Source organism: Mirounga angustirostris, unplaced genomic scaffold (assembly GCF_029215605.1).
Source record: "Mirounga angustirostris isolate CCGP_5_RB_7025 unplaced genomic scaffold, mMirAng1.0.hap1 SCAF_14, whole genome shotgun sequence".
In the NCBI taxonomy this organism is placed as follows: Eukaryota; Metazoa; Chordata; class Mammalia; order Carnivora; family Phocidae; genus Mirounga; species Mirounga angustirostris.
Window position 1 is genome coordinate 39,905,313 of NW_026991722.1, and position 16,946 is coordinate 39,922,258.

The 16,946-nt window shown below is 34.9% G+C and overlaps 1 protein-coding gene across 4 annotated transcripts in view; it reads left to right on the forward strand.

Annotated features, from left to right (window-relative positions):
• Window positions 1-16,946, forward strand: part of TRAPPC8 (trafficking protein particle complex subunit 8) — an 84,355-nt gene that overhangs the window by 40,583 nt on the left and 26,826 nt on the right. For all 4 annotated transcript variants that reach the window (XR_010407272.1, XM_064577779.1, XM_064577780.1 and 1 more), the window contains 8 exons: window positions 269-400; window positions 4,909-5,133; window positions 6,069-6,177; window positions 7,815-8,009; window positions 8,868-8,998; window positions 11,181-11,255; window positions 11,749-11,875; window positions 12,287-12,441. Coding sequence is in view for 3 of the 4 variants with exons in the window: in XM_064577779.1 (XP_064433849.1) it covers window positions 269-400; window positions 4,909-5,133; window positions 6,069-6,177; window positions 7,815-8,009; window positions 8,868-8,998; window positions 11,181-11,255; window positions 11,749-11,875; window positions 12,287-12,441 (1,149 nt within the window). In the remaining variant the exon portion in view is untranslated. The remainder of the gene's footprint in view (window positions 1-268; window positions 401-4,908; window positions 5,134-6,068; window positions 6,178-7,814; window positions 8,010-8,867; window positions 8,999-11,180; window positions 11,256-11,748; window positions 11,876-12,286; window positions 12,442-16,946) is intronic.

Consider the following 16,946-nt stretch of genomic DNA (forward strand, 5'->3'; position numbering starts at 1 on the left):
TTTGGCTTTATGAAAAGCAAAAGAAAATATTTCATAGTAGGGAATTTTTTGAAGGGTTTTGAGAAAAATTTGTGCTTATTCGAAGAAAGAATCGTCAAGATTGGATTGCCCCTTGATCTCTGCCCTCAGATACTCTTACATTAAACAGTGAATATGCTATAGATTATTTTTAGAAAGTGAATTTTTTTTTGAAAGTAAATGTTGAACTGTTATCTTTTTACTTTTAATTTTGTGAAACTAACCTTATTTTCTTTTAAACATTCAATAGGATTCTGATCTTCGAAGTGCACTTCTTTTGGAACAGGCAGCACATTGCTTTATAAACATGAAGAGTCCCATGGTTAGAAAATACGCGTTTCACATGATATTGGCAGGCCATCGGTTTAGTAAAGCCGGGCAGGTGAGTGCATTTTCTTAAAAAAAAAAAAAAAAAAAATTTGTAATAATTTAATTTTTGTTATAATTTGTTATAATTCTGTTATTTTATAAATGTATGTCATTTGTATGGCATTTCTCCAGCCCCAGTTGCCCCTTTTAGTATTAGTTGGAGGGAGAATTGCTAGAGGCAGAGTGGTAGCAGAACTAAGTGGTGGTTTACTATAAATATAGATAAATGTGGTTTGAAGAATCATCTCTGTATTCCTGGGACTGTACAAGGAGCTTAGCATGTACCCATAAAACCATGGTCTTATTTCTTAAAGAGCTTTTTATATGGTAGGGGACTATGAGGCCTTAAAAAAATTTGGTTAATAATAAATTTTTATGAACATACTTATATTTTTCAGTCTGTGCTAACCAAACATGTCAGTGTTTTAAATTGTATGTTATTACAAAGGTGCAAAGAAAGAAGTGTTCAAAAATTACTCTCAATTTCATGTAAAAATGCCATGGGTTTTTTTTTTTTTTTAGTTTTTTTTTTTTAATTTATTTGACAGAGGGGGACATAGCGAGAGAAGGAATACAAGCAGGGGGAGTGGGAGAGGGAGAAGCAGGCTTCCCGTAGAGCAGGGAGCCCGATGTAGGGCTCGATCCCAGGACCCTGGAATCATGACCTGAGCCGAAGGCAGATGCTTAATGACTGAGCCACCCTAGTGCCCCCAAAATGCCATGATTTTTAGAAGACAAGTATTTCAAGATTGGGTTCCTCCCTCTATTTTTGGAAACTGGCAAGTTAGAAAATAGGTGAACTTACTTTATATTAGATGCAAAACTGTAAAAATATTTATAAAATTATATATCTTTTTATAATAATTGATACACTCCATCAACTAGAATTTCTCAGGTTCTAAAGTGGAACATAATTTTAAACTATCATTTTTCACCTCCTTCCATAGTAAATGCAAATGCATCTGAAACATGTTATCCCATTGTTTATTGCCGTTTAAAAGTGTTTTATTTAGAAATTAACAAAACGTAATAAGCATGTGGTTCCCTTTGCTTGGGAGGAAAATTAAATACCCCATTAGGAATGGTCCATTGTCTCTTATTAAAAGTAAGTAATCTTTTTCCACATCTTTGTCCACATTTGTGAATAGTTTCATTTATGAACATGATGATGTCACTGGAACTGGAAATAGCTGCTCATATTTCATCTTCTGAAATTATAGGGCATGTTGCTTCTAGGAAATGCATGCAAATTAAAAATGCTACATTTGTAGTAGGTTGACATACATTTACTATCTGGCTTATTAATCATCTTTTTCTTTTTTTTTTTTTTTAAGATTTTATTTATTTATTTGAGAGAGAGAATGAGATAGGGAGAGAGAGCATGAGGTGGGGAGGGTCAGAGGGAGAAGCAGACTCCCTGCTGAGCAGGGAGCCTGATGTGGGACTCAATCCTGGGACTCCAGGATCATGACCTGAGCCGAAGGCAGTTGCTTAACCAACTGAGCCACCCAGGCGCCCTCATCTTTTTCTTTTTAATAAGATTTTATTTATTCATTTGAGAGACAGAGCACAAGCAGGGGGAGAGGCAGAGGGAGAGGGAGAAGCAGGCTCCCTGCTGAGCTGGGAGCCGGACACGGGGCTCAATCCCAGGACCTGGAGATCATGACCCAAGTCAAAGGCAGACACTTAACCATCTGAGCCACCCAGGCACCCTCTTATTAATCATCTTTAACTGTAGTTATCGCGTGGTGTTAATGATTCCAGGGTACCCAGTTTTGTATTTTGTGACCACTCTATATATACCCTGCATCCAGAAAATCTCTTTCTCAGACAGTATGTAGAAACTGAAAGTATAACTAGAAATGCTTTTCTATTGAAAAAACAAATATATGTCCTATTGTAGCTGGTCAAGAATAGTATCTTCCTTGGAAGGTGGGACATAGAACACAAATAGTTGTGACTGAGGGCAAGTTATTTCTGAGACACACCAACTTTTCATGACATTTCCATTAAAATGTGTGTTGTTGGCAGGGATGAGAGGACGCTAGAGAAGATCATATGTGTATATAGAAAGGCCATTTCTCAGTCCTTTCTGACTGAGAGCTCATGCTGAATCGCTTATCTTGTCCCCAGCATTTTTAATAGTTCCTTTTTTTTTTTACCATTAGTTTTCCATTAAGAATTATCAACAAGTAAAAGGCATTTAAAAAAAAGAACTGGCGGGGCACCTGGGTGGCTCAGTTGTTAAGCGTCTGCCTTCGGCTCAGGTCATGATCCCAGGGTCCTGGGATCGAGCCCCGCATCGGGCTCCCCGCTCTGCGGGAAGCCTGCTTCTCCCTCTCCCACTCCCCCTGCTTGTGTTCCCTCTCTCGCTGTGTCTCTCTCTGTCAAATAAATAAAATCTTTAAAAAAAACCAAAAAAACAAAAAACTGGCATTACCAAAGATTAAAATTAGTAAAAAATTTTAAGAAAGTGCTAGAGAAGGGTGTGTTTGTGTCCAGTATACCCTGGGACAGTGTTTCAATTTTTACTTTAAAAGGCAGATTTTATTTTTTTTATTTATTTTTATTTTTTTAAAGATTTTATTTATTTATTTGAGCGAGAGAAAATGAGATAGAGAGAGCATGAGAGAGGGGAGGGTCGGGGAGAAGCAGACTCCCTGCTGAGCAGGGAGCCTGATGTGGGACTTGATCCCAGGACTCCAGGATCACGACCTGAGCTGAAGGCAGTCGCTCAACCAACTGAGCCACCCAGGCGCCCTTAAAAGGCAGATTTTAAATCCTTGTTACCTTTTAAATCTCTTTAGATGCTTTTCCAAGAAATCCTAAAAAATGCACTTGAACTCAACATTTTGACATATTGTTTCTTTGTATCTTAGTTTTTTTTTTTTTTTTTAAGATTTTATTTATTTATTTGACAGAGACGCAGCGAGAGAGGGAACACAAGCAGGGGGAGCGGGAGCGGGAGAGGGAGAAGCAGGCTTCCTGCAGAGCAGGGAGCCTGATGCGGGGCTCGATCCTGACCCGAGCGGAAGGCAGACGCTCAACGACTGAGCCACCCAGGCGCCCCTGTATCTTAGTTTTTAAGACTCAGTGTTTGTGTTCCTTTTTACTAAATGCAATATGGAGATTGGGAGTGTTTTTTCAAGAAACATCACTTAAAAATTATTTTGAAACAATCTCAAACTTATAAAGAACTTACAAGTACAGTTCAGAAACTTGACCTGAGTGATTTGATGGTTGTCTACCTGGTGCCTCATTACCCACAAATACTTTAGGACATATTCCCCGTTTCCTGGAAACAAGACTTTTTCTCCTGTATAACCATAATACAACAATCAAATCAAGAACTCAATACAGTACCGCTAGCTAATCCTCCGACCTTATGCAGGTTTTGACAGTTGTCCCATAAATGTCTTTTATAGCATAAGGATCCTGTTCAGAAGGATCCTTTGACTTTATGACCTTGATACTTTTGAAGATTACAGGCCAATTATTTTTATAGAGTGTCCCTCAATTTGTTTGGTGTATGTTTGGTGTTTCCTCATGTTGAGATTCAAATTGGGTATCTTTGTAGGAATATCACAGAAGAGAGACTGAGTTCTTAAACTGCATGCTATTAAGTGGCAGATGATTTTGATTTGCTTTAATTATTTACCAAGAAAACATTTCTTTAAAAAACAAGCAGTCCTGGATATACATGGTACAAAGTTTGTAATCCACCCTCGAGAGGGGAGTAGGTACAAGAGTATACTCTGAAGTAGAAGGTTTAGTGGAGTGAAGCCTCTTCCTTGGTACCAAATCCCAGGTTTAAGATAGAGGTTGTCTGACTTCAGAGGGTAGCAGTGATAGGTAATTAATGGCCAAACATATGCTCACAGGTGTGGCAGGATGCAGCAGTGGGCAAAAGAAAAGAATATACCATACTCTTTTTAAATTTTTTTATTGTTATGTTAATCCCCATACATTACATCATTAGTTTTAGATGTAGTGTTCCATGATTCATTGTGCATAACACCCAGTGCTCCATGCAGAACGTGCCCTCCTCAATACCCATCACCAGGCTAACCCATCCTCCCACCCCCTCCCAATATACCATACTCTTAACCAAACGAAACAGTGGTTTAGTTAGCCTTCAGCCCAGTGCAGTGGTATAGAGATGACCATAAGAAAATTAGTAAGATAGTTCCCAGTTATAAAATAACAACCTGACTAATTCACGACTCTGTATGCTACTGCTCTGAAAACTCCCGGATGGTTTTTCATAAAGTCATGATTATTTTTGACTTCTTAGACTTCCTGCCCTTGGACAAAGCAGTCACTTGCCTGCTTTAGGACCTCTTGTTTTTTAGTAATAATTGCAAAGGGGTCTTCATAAATGTTAGTTTCATTTTCTCATCATTCTAGTCTCTTTTAGAAGAAACACCAATTACCACGTTCGTGATTATGTGTGTGTGTTTATTTTTTCTAGTCCAAGAGAAATTTGGATTTTAATACTTCGTTTTGTTTATTTTCTTTCAGAAAAAGCATGCTTTACGCTGTTATTGTCAAGCCATGCAAGTTTACAAGGGAAAAGGCTGGTCTCTTGCAGAAGATCACATTAACTTTACTATTGGGCGCCAGTCGTATACCCTTAGGCAACTGGACAATGCTGTGTCTGCTTTTAGGCATATTTTAATCAATGAAAGTAAACAATCTGCTGCTCAACAAGGGGCCTTCCTCAGAGAGTATCTTTATGTTTACAAGGTGAATACTTATTTTCAGTAGTAGATATTAAAATTTAAGTCATTATTTTTAGTAAAAAAAAAAAAACTCCTTTAGTAGTTGTTTAATAAAATGGTTTTCTTAAAATTTATGTAATTATCTGTCATAATAAAGTGTGGCAGTATGCCCTTTGGTCATAGATGTGAGTTGCATTGCCCTTCTACAGATCTTTAAAAGGGAATTTTAATATTCCAGTAAACATTTGATCTGTGCCTGTTCTTGGAACTTAAAAAAAAAAAAGAGAAGACGAGATGCCACAAACTTTCTGGACTGCTTCTTCTTTATTATTATTTTTTTTGCATCATAACTGATTTTATAATATACTGGGTCCTCATACCATCCTTTGGAAAAAGTGCATAACTTTCTTTTACCTATGAAAGATGAAAAGGTATGTGTCTGTGGGAAGTGGACATATTATTATGGTCTAACCCAGAAAATAGGAAGGAAAAATACCTCACTGAGACAGGAGGTTAGAAAATATAAAACATTGTTTTACGGAAAAATTTATTTTTCAAATTTTAAAAATTTTTCCTCAAGACTTGTCAATAAATGAATATTTTATCTATCCTGCAGAAAATACCCTTTCATACTTTATAAATTTGAGATCATATGGGTTAGAATTTTGACAGATAGGATGCTGTAATGAGTCACAGAAAATAAAGTGCATAGCAAAATAATATTTGGAAATTTCCACATCCAAAGAGACCTAATTAGCTGAGGAACTTTAGAAAGATTCTCTTGGCCAGGATAAATGTTATTTAAAATTTTAAGGCTGATAAATTAAGTAAAACTAGTAATTCTTTATCTTAATATTCTTGCTTAACATATTTTTAATACCTTGCATGTTAAAAAATGAGGCAAATATAAAGAAAGTAGAATTTTCTCAAAAAGTTCTTTTTCTTCTGTATTTCTCCTAGAATGTAAGTCAGCTATCACCAGATGGTCCTTTACCACAGCTACCTTTACCGTATATTAACAGTTCAGCAACACGGGTTTTCTTTGGCCACGACAGACGACCGGCAGATGGTTCGTAAAATTTTATTTGGCCTTGTTACCTAGTGACTATTTTTTTAAGTGTTTTTTTTTCTTTATTTAAGAAATGATGTTGTAATTGTTAAAGAATATTTGAAAATAAATAACTCTGTACCGAATCACTTAACCATCCTACCACTACTTCAGTGGTGTACCTTCCAGCTCTACAAGCTAAAAATAACAACAAAAAAGCTATAATTATAATGGGTTTTTTCACATAGTATAAAGAATGCTCATGTTATTACGTAGTCTTATTAAGCATTTTTAATGTCAGTAAAATACTCTATTCAGTACATATAAATAAAGTACTTTAATATTTGCTTGTTATATAGTTGGACTATTTCCTTCTTTCCTTACATAAAATTATGTTGTGATGACATTTTTGTGGATAAAACTTTTCTTAAGTTTTTATTTTGGAAATTTCAAATATTCTTAGAAGCAGAGAACAGTTGCCAATATTCTGCTGTTCTTGTAAGACTTTTTAAAATATAGGCCTATTTTCTTAGGATTGAGCCTTAGAATGGCAGTACTGGGCCAAGAGTATAAATATGTTAAAGTAAACTTTGTAATTCTAAGCATTCTTATATTTGAACTTATTAATATGTTTCTCCTTGAGATTTAATTTAGTATTTTATTTAAAAATATTTATCAATGGGTGCCTGGGTGGTGCAGTTGGTTAAGTGTCCAACTCTTGGTTTCGGCTTGAGTTGTGGTCTCAGTGTCCTGGGATCAGGCCCTGCATTGGGCTCCATGCTTAACGCGGAGTCGTCTTGAGACTCTCTCTGCCCTTCCTTGCTCCTCTCTCTCTCTCTTTCTCAAATAAATAAGTAAATCTTAAAAAAAAAAAAAATGTATATATATAGATTTATCAAAATGATTATGGCAGCATTGGTTTTAATAGCAAAAAAAGTAAAATGATTGAGGAGATGATAAATTTTGGCATATTTATATAATGGATTCATGCTGTAGGACATGAGTGAAATTGTTCTACATGTTTCAATATGAATAATACACCATAATGTTCAGTGAAAAAAGTTACAGAATGATCAATCAAACGTAATTCCATTTATATAAATTTCAAGCATACAAACCAATTTATACAATGCATACATTGTTTATGTATACACTAATATGTGGTAAAGTAAAAAATACGGATGAGAACACTATATTTCAGCTTTGGAATAGCTCTGGGAATAAGTGCTAGTGGAGATGAAGGAGAGTAATAGGATTTGGGAGGGTTACAGAGAGGACAGTAATTATTTGTAACATTTATCTTATAAAGAATATTTTGGGTCTTATGACAAATGTTGACATTTGTTAAATTTCAGTATATAAATATTGTTATTCTCCATGTGTTTCTGTATGTTTGAGGTATTTCATATAAAATTGTTTGTGCAATATTAGGGAAAATATATTCTTTCAGAGTTAAGGAGAAAAGAACATCAATATTATAAGTCAAGTTCCAGTTAGACTAGGGTTATAAGAGGATATTTTTCTCTCAGATAATTAGAGGCAAGAGTGAGTATGTATATATACTTATTTGGCTACTTTGGATTTTTATTTAAAATGTGTTTCATTTGAGGGCAGGTGCTAATAAATGTGTGCTTAATTGTGACTTTTTTTTTTTTTAGGTGAAAAGCAAGCAGCTACTCACGTAAGTCTTGATCAAGAATATGATTCTGAATCCTCTCAGCAGTGGCGAGAACTTGAAGAACAGGTTGTAGCTGTGGTTAACAGAGGAGTAATTCCATCCAGTTTCCACCCCACACAGTACTGTTTGAACAGTTATTCAGATAACTCAAGATTTCCACTGGCAGTTGTAGAAGGTGATGTACTTGAATTTTTATTCATGGTTTTTTGTTTGGTTTACTTACAGCAGATACAAGATCATTTTCTATGGGCCAAAAATCACTGGAAGCCGGGCATGAAAAAATAAATTAGGAAACATAACTTAGTGAGCTGCATCTATAAAACCAGGCCTTGTGGGCTCTAATACTGGTATATACAGTATGCTATTGGAATATAGAAGAGAGAATGACATTTGTTAGTACAAAGAAATTGGGGGGAAATCTTTTTTTTTTTTTTTTTTTTAAGATTTTATTTATTTATTTGAGAAAGAGAGAATGAGAGACAGAGAGCATGAGAGGGAGGAGGGTCAGAGGGAGAAGCAGACTCCCCGCCGAGCAGGGAGCCCGATGCGGGACTCGATCCAGGGACTCCAGGATCATGACCTGAGCTGAAGGCAGTCGTTTAACCAACTGAGCCACCCAGGCGCCCCAAGGGGGGAAATCTTTTAGAGGAAGTCTTTTTTTTTAAGATTTTATTTATTTATTTGAGAGAGAGTACAGAGTGACAGTGAGAGGGAGAAGCAGATTCCCCGCTAACCGGAGAGCCCGATGCGCAGCTCAATCCCAGGACGCTGAGATCATGACCCGAGCCTAGGCAGCCGCTTAACTGGCTGAGCCACCCAGGTGCCCCTAGAGGAAGTCATTTTAAAACTAAATCCTGAATAAATGGACATGTACAAGGTGATAAAAGATAGTCTAGGCAGAAATGAAGAGCTGTGAAAGTAAGATGTGTTTAGAAAATTGAAGAATAGGGTTTAGAGGTTTAGGTATAGGTTTAGAGAATCGAAGCGTAGGTGGGGTTTATTAAAGTTATTAATTTAGGCCTTTCTTTTGTAGAACCAGTAACAGTGGAAGTGGCTTTTAGAAATCCTTTGAAGGTTCCACTTTTGTTGACTGATTTGTCATTGCTGTGGAAGTTTCAACCCAAAGATAGTAGTGGAAAGGATAACGAAGAAGTTAAAGAACTAGTAAGTTATTAAAAGGTATTTGTAATAAGCATGTTTCAGTAATAGCCTTAACAGATGCATAACATTTCAATTTTTTCTGTTCAGTGAGCTATACTTATTCTTTTTTATGCTTATTTGCCCTAGTTATAAAAAGTATGACATATGCTTATTGTTGAAAATGAGTATACAAAAAACATAAGGAATAAAAATAAAACTGTCTTCTCAGTATTTAGAAGTAACCACTTTAACACTTTTCTGTATCTTTCTAGTCATTTCCATTTGTATGTTTGCTCTCATATTTGGGATTCTATTATATTGTGTATGTTGGTTTTTTTCATTCTGTGTTGATTCATATGCATATTTTGATATTAAAATGTCTCAGTATTTCATTTCTTTATAATATTCCATCATGGATGACCTGTAAGCACTTCTAATATCTCTCCACTGATAGTAGTTTTAGAAGTTTCCATTTGTTTACTATCATCATAATACAGTGGTGGAAATTTGGGTGTATAGTTTTTTATCCTGATAAATTCTGTAGTAAAGATTCCTGGGCATGAAGTTAAAACATTTTAGGGAAAAGTATTTTGCTACTCTATTAGTTTCCCCAAAGTCATACCAACAAGCTTTTCACTAACAGCACGTGGGATTGCATATCATCTTTGCAGCATTAAGTATTCTTATTTATTAAAAAAAAAAACCTTACTGATTTGATAGGTAAGAAAAATGCTATTTTTATTATTTTCCATGTCATTAATTTCTGGTGAAGTTGAAGTTCTTGTATTTCCTTTTTTTGTGGATTGTCTTTATATATATGTATCTTTTTCTTTTCTTATTCACGTCTGTAGAAAGCTCTTTATCTAGGATAGTTATTTTTGAAGCGGGAATGACTTGAACAAATAATTTTTGTTACCAAGCTGATTGTAGCAGAAAGAACTGGGATAGTACATTTTTTACCCATTTATATGTTATTCACCAATATCTACTCTATAACTTTAGCTTTTTTATACCACCTAACTATATGTTTTAGAAATGTGGTAAATATTATTTTGGAACTGGGAAATACCCCAACATTTTGGCACTGATTTATGGAAGGAGAACTTGAAAGAAGATGTATGTCATACTAACTTTAGTATAAATTATTTTTCTTGAAGTGTTTTGATTTTTAAAGATTGCCTTATTTAAAGTCTTGTCAGTTAAGTCCATTAAAGACATTTTGTGATTATTTACACTCATTGTGAATAGTTTGAAAGATTGAGATTTTGTAGGCTCTATTCTGACTGGAATTTTAGCAACTTTATGAATTTCTCTAATGTTTTTTAGATGTCTGGAATACAAATTAGAAGCATATAAACTGTTTACTCTTGGGAAAGTTTTTTTTAAAGATCCATTAGCTTTTTAAAATATATTAGTCTGTTTAATATATTAGATTTTAAAGGAGGTTTATTAAAGTTGAGTGAAAATTTTCATTGTGTATAAATTACACTTTTTGCTGTAAATTTCAAACTCTTTGGATTTCTTCATAAGCTTCTGCTGATGGATTAAGATGCTGAAATGGAACTTAGGGAAATGTAATTTTTATATATTGTGTGAAATAACTAACTTCATGGTAAAAGTAAAACAGTGTTTATGAGGACCAGCTTTACCCCAAGTGTAAGTCAGTTAACTCTGCTTTGTTACATGACCAGAGATTGTTACAGAAGTCCTTGATTTGGAGGCCACAGGCCTTTTTTTGCTCTCTCTTACTGCCCTTATTATCCACCAGTCTTTTATGCATCTTGCTTAGGTGCCATTACTTTGGCCAATTTGGAAAGAGAGGCTAGTCAGAGTACAAAATGGGGAAATTTGCTCTGATTGTAAGATTAAATGGCCATTTTGGCCATTGTTGAGCATTAGTAACTGAACTTTATCTCTTGAAGTTTTATCCTCTTGGCTGCAACTTAGAGTAGGTCACTTACCCCCCTCACTTGAATTGGACTGAATGAAATGAAAAAATGTATATATCATGCATTCTGCTACTTGCGTGGCTTTACTCCAGGTGTGAAAGTAAAACACTTTGCATCTTGCTTAGCACATAGTAAGAACCTAGTAAATACTAACTATAATTATTGTTATTGTTCTTAAGTACTGACGTATAGGAATGTTAATATACTGATACTTTATTCATTAGAATGTATGTTTTACAAAATAACTTATTTTTCAGGTAACAGGTGAACCTGAAATGATTGGAACTGAAGTTATTTCAGAATTTTTAATTAATAGTGAAGAATCTAAAGTGGTAACTATTTTATTTTTTTTTGTCTTAAGCCTTTCAAAAAGTAAGATGCAAACAAATTTTAAAAATCAATTTATTCAGTTTGTTTTATATTCTAGTTTTCTTAAAAGGTAAAATTTGGAAGATTGGGAAACAGGAATTGCACAAGAGGAAATTGGTGGGAAGAGTAGATTTGCAGTGGTCTTTGGTTTGTTAATTTCCAAAGAAGCCTGGTGAAAAGTTTTTGCTTTTTTGAAGGCGGTCGGTGTGATAATTTCATATAATATTTGCTTGACCAGAATATTTTGGTTTTTGTTGACTTAGAAGTGTTAATGAAGATCCAGGCCTGTTTACAGATTTTCTTTTGAAGAAAATGCTTTCCCATATAAGAAATTAATTGATTATTCAAAAGTTTAGGTCATGAGTTTATATTTTTGCAGTATTACAAAATTTAGGTATTGCGCTATTTAAGATATTATGAAAACAGGTAATAAGAGTGACTTAAATGTCTCCACAGGCAAGACTAAAGCTCTTTCCCCATCACATAGGGGAGCTGCATATTCTGGGAGTTGTTTATAATCTTGGCACTATTCAGGGCTGCGTGACAGTAGATGGCATTGATGCTCTTCCTAGATGTCACACAGGTAAAACTATAGCATTGCTAAACAGATAACAAAACTAATAATTAAATCTCCATAGAATAAATGAATGAAAATGAGGTGTTTTTAAAATAGGTTTAATGTGCCTTAACAAAGGCATTTAGTCAGATTATTTGGGTTATTTTAAACTCTGCCATTGCTTCAAAAATAAACTTTATTCCCTTCTAATGTATTTTGTATCTGCAAAATAAGTAAATCCTAATGAGAAATTAATCAGCATACAGTAGATGTGGTTAAACATAAAAATAAAGTACTCTTAATTCTTTGATTAACCATGCTACTCAATAATTATTTAGGATTTTTCTAGAAATAATCTGAAAGTTACAGTATTCAAGTTAAATTGATGTCATTTAACATATCAAATTACTTTAGGGCATTGACTGTTTTTTGTTTCAGGAAAACATTCCTTGAGTATGTCAGTCCGAGGGAGACAGGATTTAGAAATTCAAGGTCCTCGACTTAACAATACAAAAGAAGAGAAAACATCTATTAAATATGGTCCTGATCGGCGTTTAGATCCAATTATCACGGAGGAAATGCCACTATTGGAGGTATTTCACTTTTTAAAATTTCATGGATTAGTAAATTGTCTATAAGGTCAGATAATATTTTCAATAAAGTAATCTTAGACTTTGAAGTTACTGATATTACATTGAACCATACTTTTTATTATTAAGCTAGGTTTAATAGATCTAATTCACAAAGATAAATCACAGCCAGGTTATAAAATATAAACCTCAAAATATTAATGGAAATTGAGAAAATACATTTAAAGGACACTTTGTTTAATAAAATCAATGACTTTGTTTATTAAAATCAATGGCTTTTTTTTGATAAGGTACAAAAATAATATGGGAATTAATGCTTATAAAAAGTTTGAGCAAAATAGATAAATATATGATTAAAAAACAATATTCCCTTCATTCTCTCTGTTTCCCACCTCACCCTACTTTCATGCCTCTAAGTTGAAACTTTTTTAGTTACAGAAGATAGAAACTGATGGCTAGGTGTAGCATAAGCCAGAAAAGAGAAAATGTTTATTATTTAGTTGAAGGTTATTGGAACATCTCTGAGAAACTGAAATATTATAGAACAATAAATCTTAAAGAAGAAAAAGGACTTGGCACCTCCAGGAAATGTAGCAGCAAATGTTTGTAAGCCTTTAGAAGGCATTACTTTTGATATGACTTTAGTCAAACAACTTTCCTAGTCTTTGTGCCACTTTATTACAAATTTCACGTTTCTGGGAGAGAAATCTGGCCTATCTTGGATCAGTTGTCTACCTGAGAGGCAAACTAATGGCAGGGTCATGCAGTGTTACAAACACTGGCAGGAGGTCTGTCTTCCTGCATCCTCAAGTTTTCCTTCTAAAAGTGCTGGTGATATTAAATTGGTGTTTCTCTTTTCAGGCCTTTCATTGTACACTCATAGAGTTTTAGTAATTATAAATGGAATCATACTGCACATTTTACCCTTACTTGCTTGGTCTTTGTTTTCATTCAGTAAAAATTCTTTTTTTTACAGCCTCATATGGCATTCTTTATTTAGATATATCATAATGTATTTTAACCATTTATCTGTTGCTGAGTGTAGTTCTGGTTTTTCATTACTGACAGTTCTTCAGTAAGTCACATTATGTATATATGTTGTCCAAGTTGTAGTTTAGATCAAAATGGAGTTGCTGGGTCAAAGGGTTTATAAATAAAACATTTTGCAACATACTACAAAATTACCTTCAGCAAGGCTATAGCAATTTGCACTTTGCTTGAGAATGGGAATCCTTTGCCTCACATCTATGCCATATTGGATATGATCTTTTTTTTTTTTTTTTTTTTAACTTTCGTGAATTAGGTTGGTGAAAAACATTTTTTTTTTTTGGAAGATTTTATTTATTTATTTGACAGAGACACAGCGAGAGAAGGAACACAAGCAGGGGGAGTGGGAGAGGGAGAAGCAGGCTTTCCGCTGAGCAGAGAGCCCGATGCAGGGCTCAATCCCAGGACCCTGGGATCATGACCTGAGCTGAAGGCAGACGCTTAACGACTGAGGCACCCAGGCGCCCCAAAACTTTTTTTTTTTTAAAGATTTTATTTATTTATTTGACAGAGACACAGCGAGAGAGGGAACACAAGCAGGGGGGGTGGGAGAGAGGGAGAAGCAGGCCTCCCGCAGAGCAGGGAGCCCTATGTGTGTCTCAATCCCAGGACCTTGTGATCATGACCTGAGCCTAAGGCAGATGCTTAACAACTGAGCCATCCAGGCGCCGCATAAAAATGACATTCTTTATTTACATTTCTCTAATGTCTGCTAAAATGATCAGTCTTTGTGTTTTTAGTTCATATGATTTTTTTCCTTCCATATGTCTATATGATTACCTGTTGATATCCTTTGAATTGGCTATCATTTCCCTTTTCTCATTGGATGATTTTTATGGGCACTAATCCTATACCTATAGTGGGGGCAGGGTAGGTATATTCATGAAAAGGTGGCGTGTGTGTGTGTATTGAGGCGAGGTTATTGTATTCTGCCCAAGTTTTACACTTGCTTAATTATGTTTCATTTAAAGAGTTGTGTAGGGCAAATAGAAGACTTATAGACTGACTTCAGTGCTAGTTTCTGGTTGATAAATATTTCACACATATTGATTTGGTGTCTTTCACCCTGTTAAGATTTTTGACATACATGAAGTCCTATCTGATTGTCCTTTGTTGCTTCTGAATTTTAGACTTACAGAGACTTCTGTAGTCAAAACTTTTATAGTTTTATTTTTTAATGTCTGTGTTCTTTTTTAAATCCAAGGGAATAATACTCTTCTGAATGTCTAGGGGTAGGGAATCAAACTTTATCTGTTCCTGGTCCTAATTACCATTAATTGAATATTGGCAACTCACTATACCTTCTTTCTAATACACTATTAAATATCCTGAAAGTATGCATACCTGTTTTTTGGTTTTGGGGTTTTCTTTGGATGATAACCTATTCTGCTTGATCATAGTTCCTCATCTCTCTGTGTCAATGCTATATTCTTTTTTTTTAAAGATTTTTTTTTTATTATTTATTTATTCATGAAACACAGAGAGAGAGAGTGGCAGAGGGAGAAGCAGGCTCCCAAGGAGCAGGGAGCCCGATGTGGGACTCGATCCCAGGATCCTGGGATCATGACCTGAGCCGAAGGCAGACGCTTAACCATCTGAGCCACCCAGGCGCCCTCAATGCTATATTCTTGCTTTATCATTTTTCTTAACCAAATCTTTCTCATAATCTTTTTTTTTTTCTTAATACTTGCACCATTTTATCCAGACTTGTCAAGTTCCCATAGTAATGCATGGGATTTTTATTATGATTTGCATTGCTACACCTAGGAGTTCTAAGGCTGAAGATGGATTGAAATGAGTTGGGATCCAAATTTTATTTTAGGTTTAGTCATCATTTTAGGTTAGAAATCACTAATTGATAAACAGTTTGCTTGGAATTCTATACGTAAGAATTTGCTAGAGCTTACTTTCAAAAGAGAAGATTCTGGCTACTCTGGTTAAATTGAGATCAGTCAGTACAGGACACCAAAATACTCCGTTTTTATGATTTTACTAGCTTATAATTTTCATTGTACCGTATTACGATGGTCTTTGTAAGATTGGTAAAAGTAGGGGCGCCTGGGTGGCTCAGTCGTTAAGCGTCTGCCTTCGGCTCAGGTCATGATCCCAGGGTCCTGGGATTGAGCCCCGCATCGGGCTCCTTGCTCAGCGGGAAGCCTGCTTCTCCCTCTCCCACTCCCCCTGCTTGTGTTCCCTCTCTCGCTGTGTCTCTCTCCCTTAAATAAATAAATAAAATCTTAAAAAAAAAAAAAAAAAGATTGGTAAAAGTACAAATGGTTTTTAAGTGCAGTACTTCTCAGATGACATATTATGTATAGAGGCTTACTTTTAGACTTCTTTCTAAGCCCCGTCTCTAATTATCTGACCTTGGAAAGTTTCTTTTCTTATGAAATGGGGTAAGTTGAACCAGATGATGTATGATTTTAAATCTATTTAACTCAGTAGTTTTAAAATTTGTTTTTTATACTGCTAGTTCTGTACTTAATTTTTCTTCTTGTATACCATAATGAGTTTTTAAAAAACTTTAAAGATTTTTTTTTTTTTTTTTTGAGAGAGAGAACGAGATAGAGAGCATGAGAGGAGGGAGGTTCAGAGAGAGAAGCAGACTCCCTGCCGAGCAGGGAGCCCGATGCGGGACTCGATCCTGGGACTCCAGGATCATGACCTGAGCCGAAGGCAGTCGCTTAACCAACTGAGCCACCCAGGCACCCGAGCCGTTAAAAAACTTTATTGTTATAGATGCAGTTCTCCTTGAAGAGGGTATTTTAACAGAGGACCTCTTACTCTACATAATAACTGGTGTTTTGTTGATTAAACAAAAAAGCTTGTAAAGTGAATAACAAAAAAACCACAATAGGTCCATACCCTAAATATTTTACCTTAAGAAAACATACAAATGTACACATTTATTCACTATTTTGAAGGGGGGGTGGATTTAGGTCAGAGGCCTTTTCTGTGAGTTCTTTGTATTGGTACAGGTTTCCTAATATGAATTATTCACCCACATCCATAAGTTGTCATTTTAAGTTTCCAGTTTTGGTTTCATTAGAGTGAGAATCTAAAGATCGTTGTTAAGCAGTTTAAGTACAATATATATCTAGAGTAGAGTTTATTTAAAAATGAAAGCAGTACTTTCAGGCAAAGATAGAAGCAGTTTACATAATAATTTAATTAAGCAAGTTTGGGAATAAATAGTAACTCTTGATAAGGAGAAGAAGGAGGGCATAGTAGAAAGCCTCAAGTCACTAATGCTCACTTCCTTAAACATTACTCAGTATTTTCTACTAAGATGCTAGAGAAATTGGTTAATCCAACAAACCACAGTATGAAGTCAGTTAAAAAGACCTTTTATTATATTTGGGTCAACAATGGTAGACATTAATATTGGTAAGAGATTTCATGGAATATTCCTATTTCTAATATCTTATGTCAGAAGTATTTTATACAATTCAAAGTGTTTA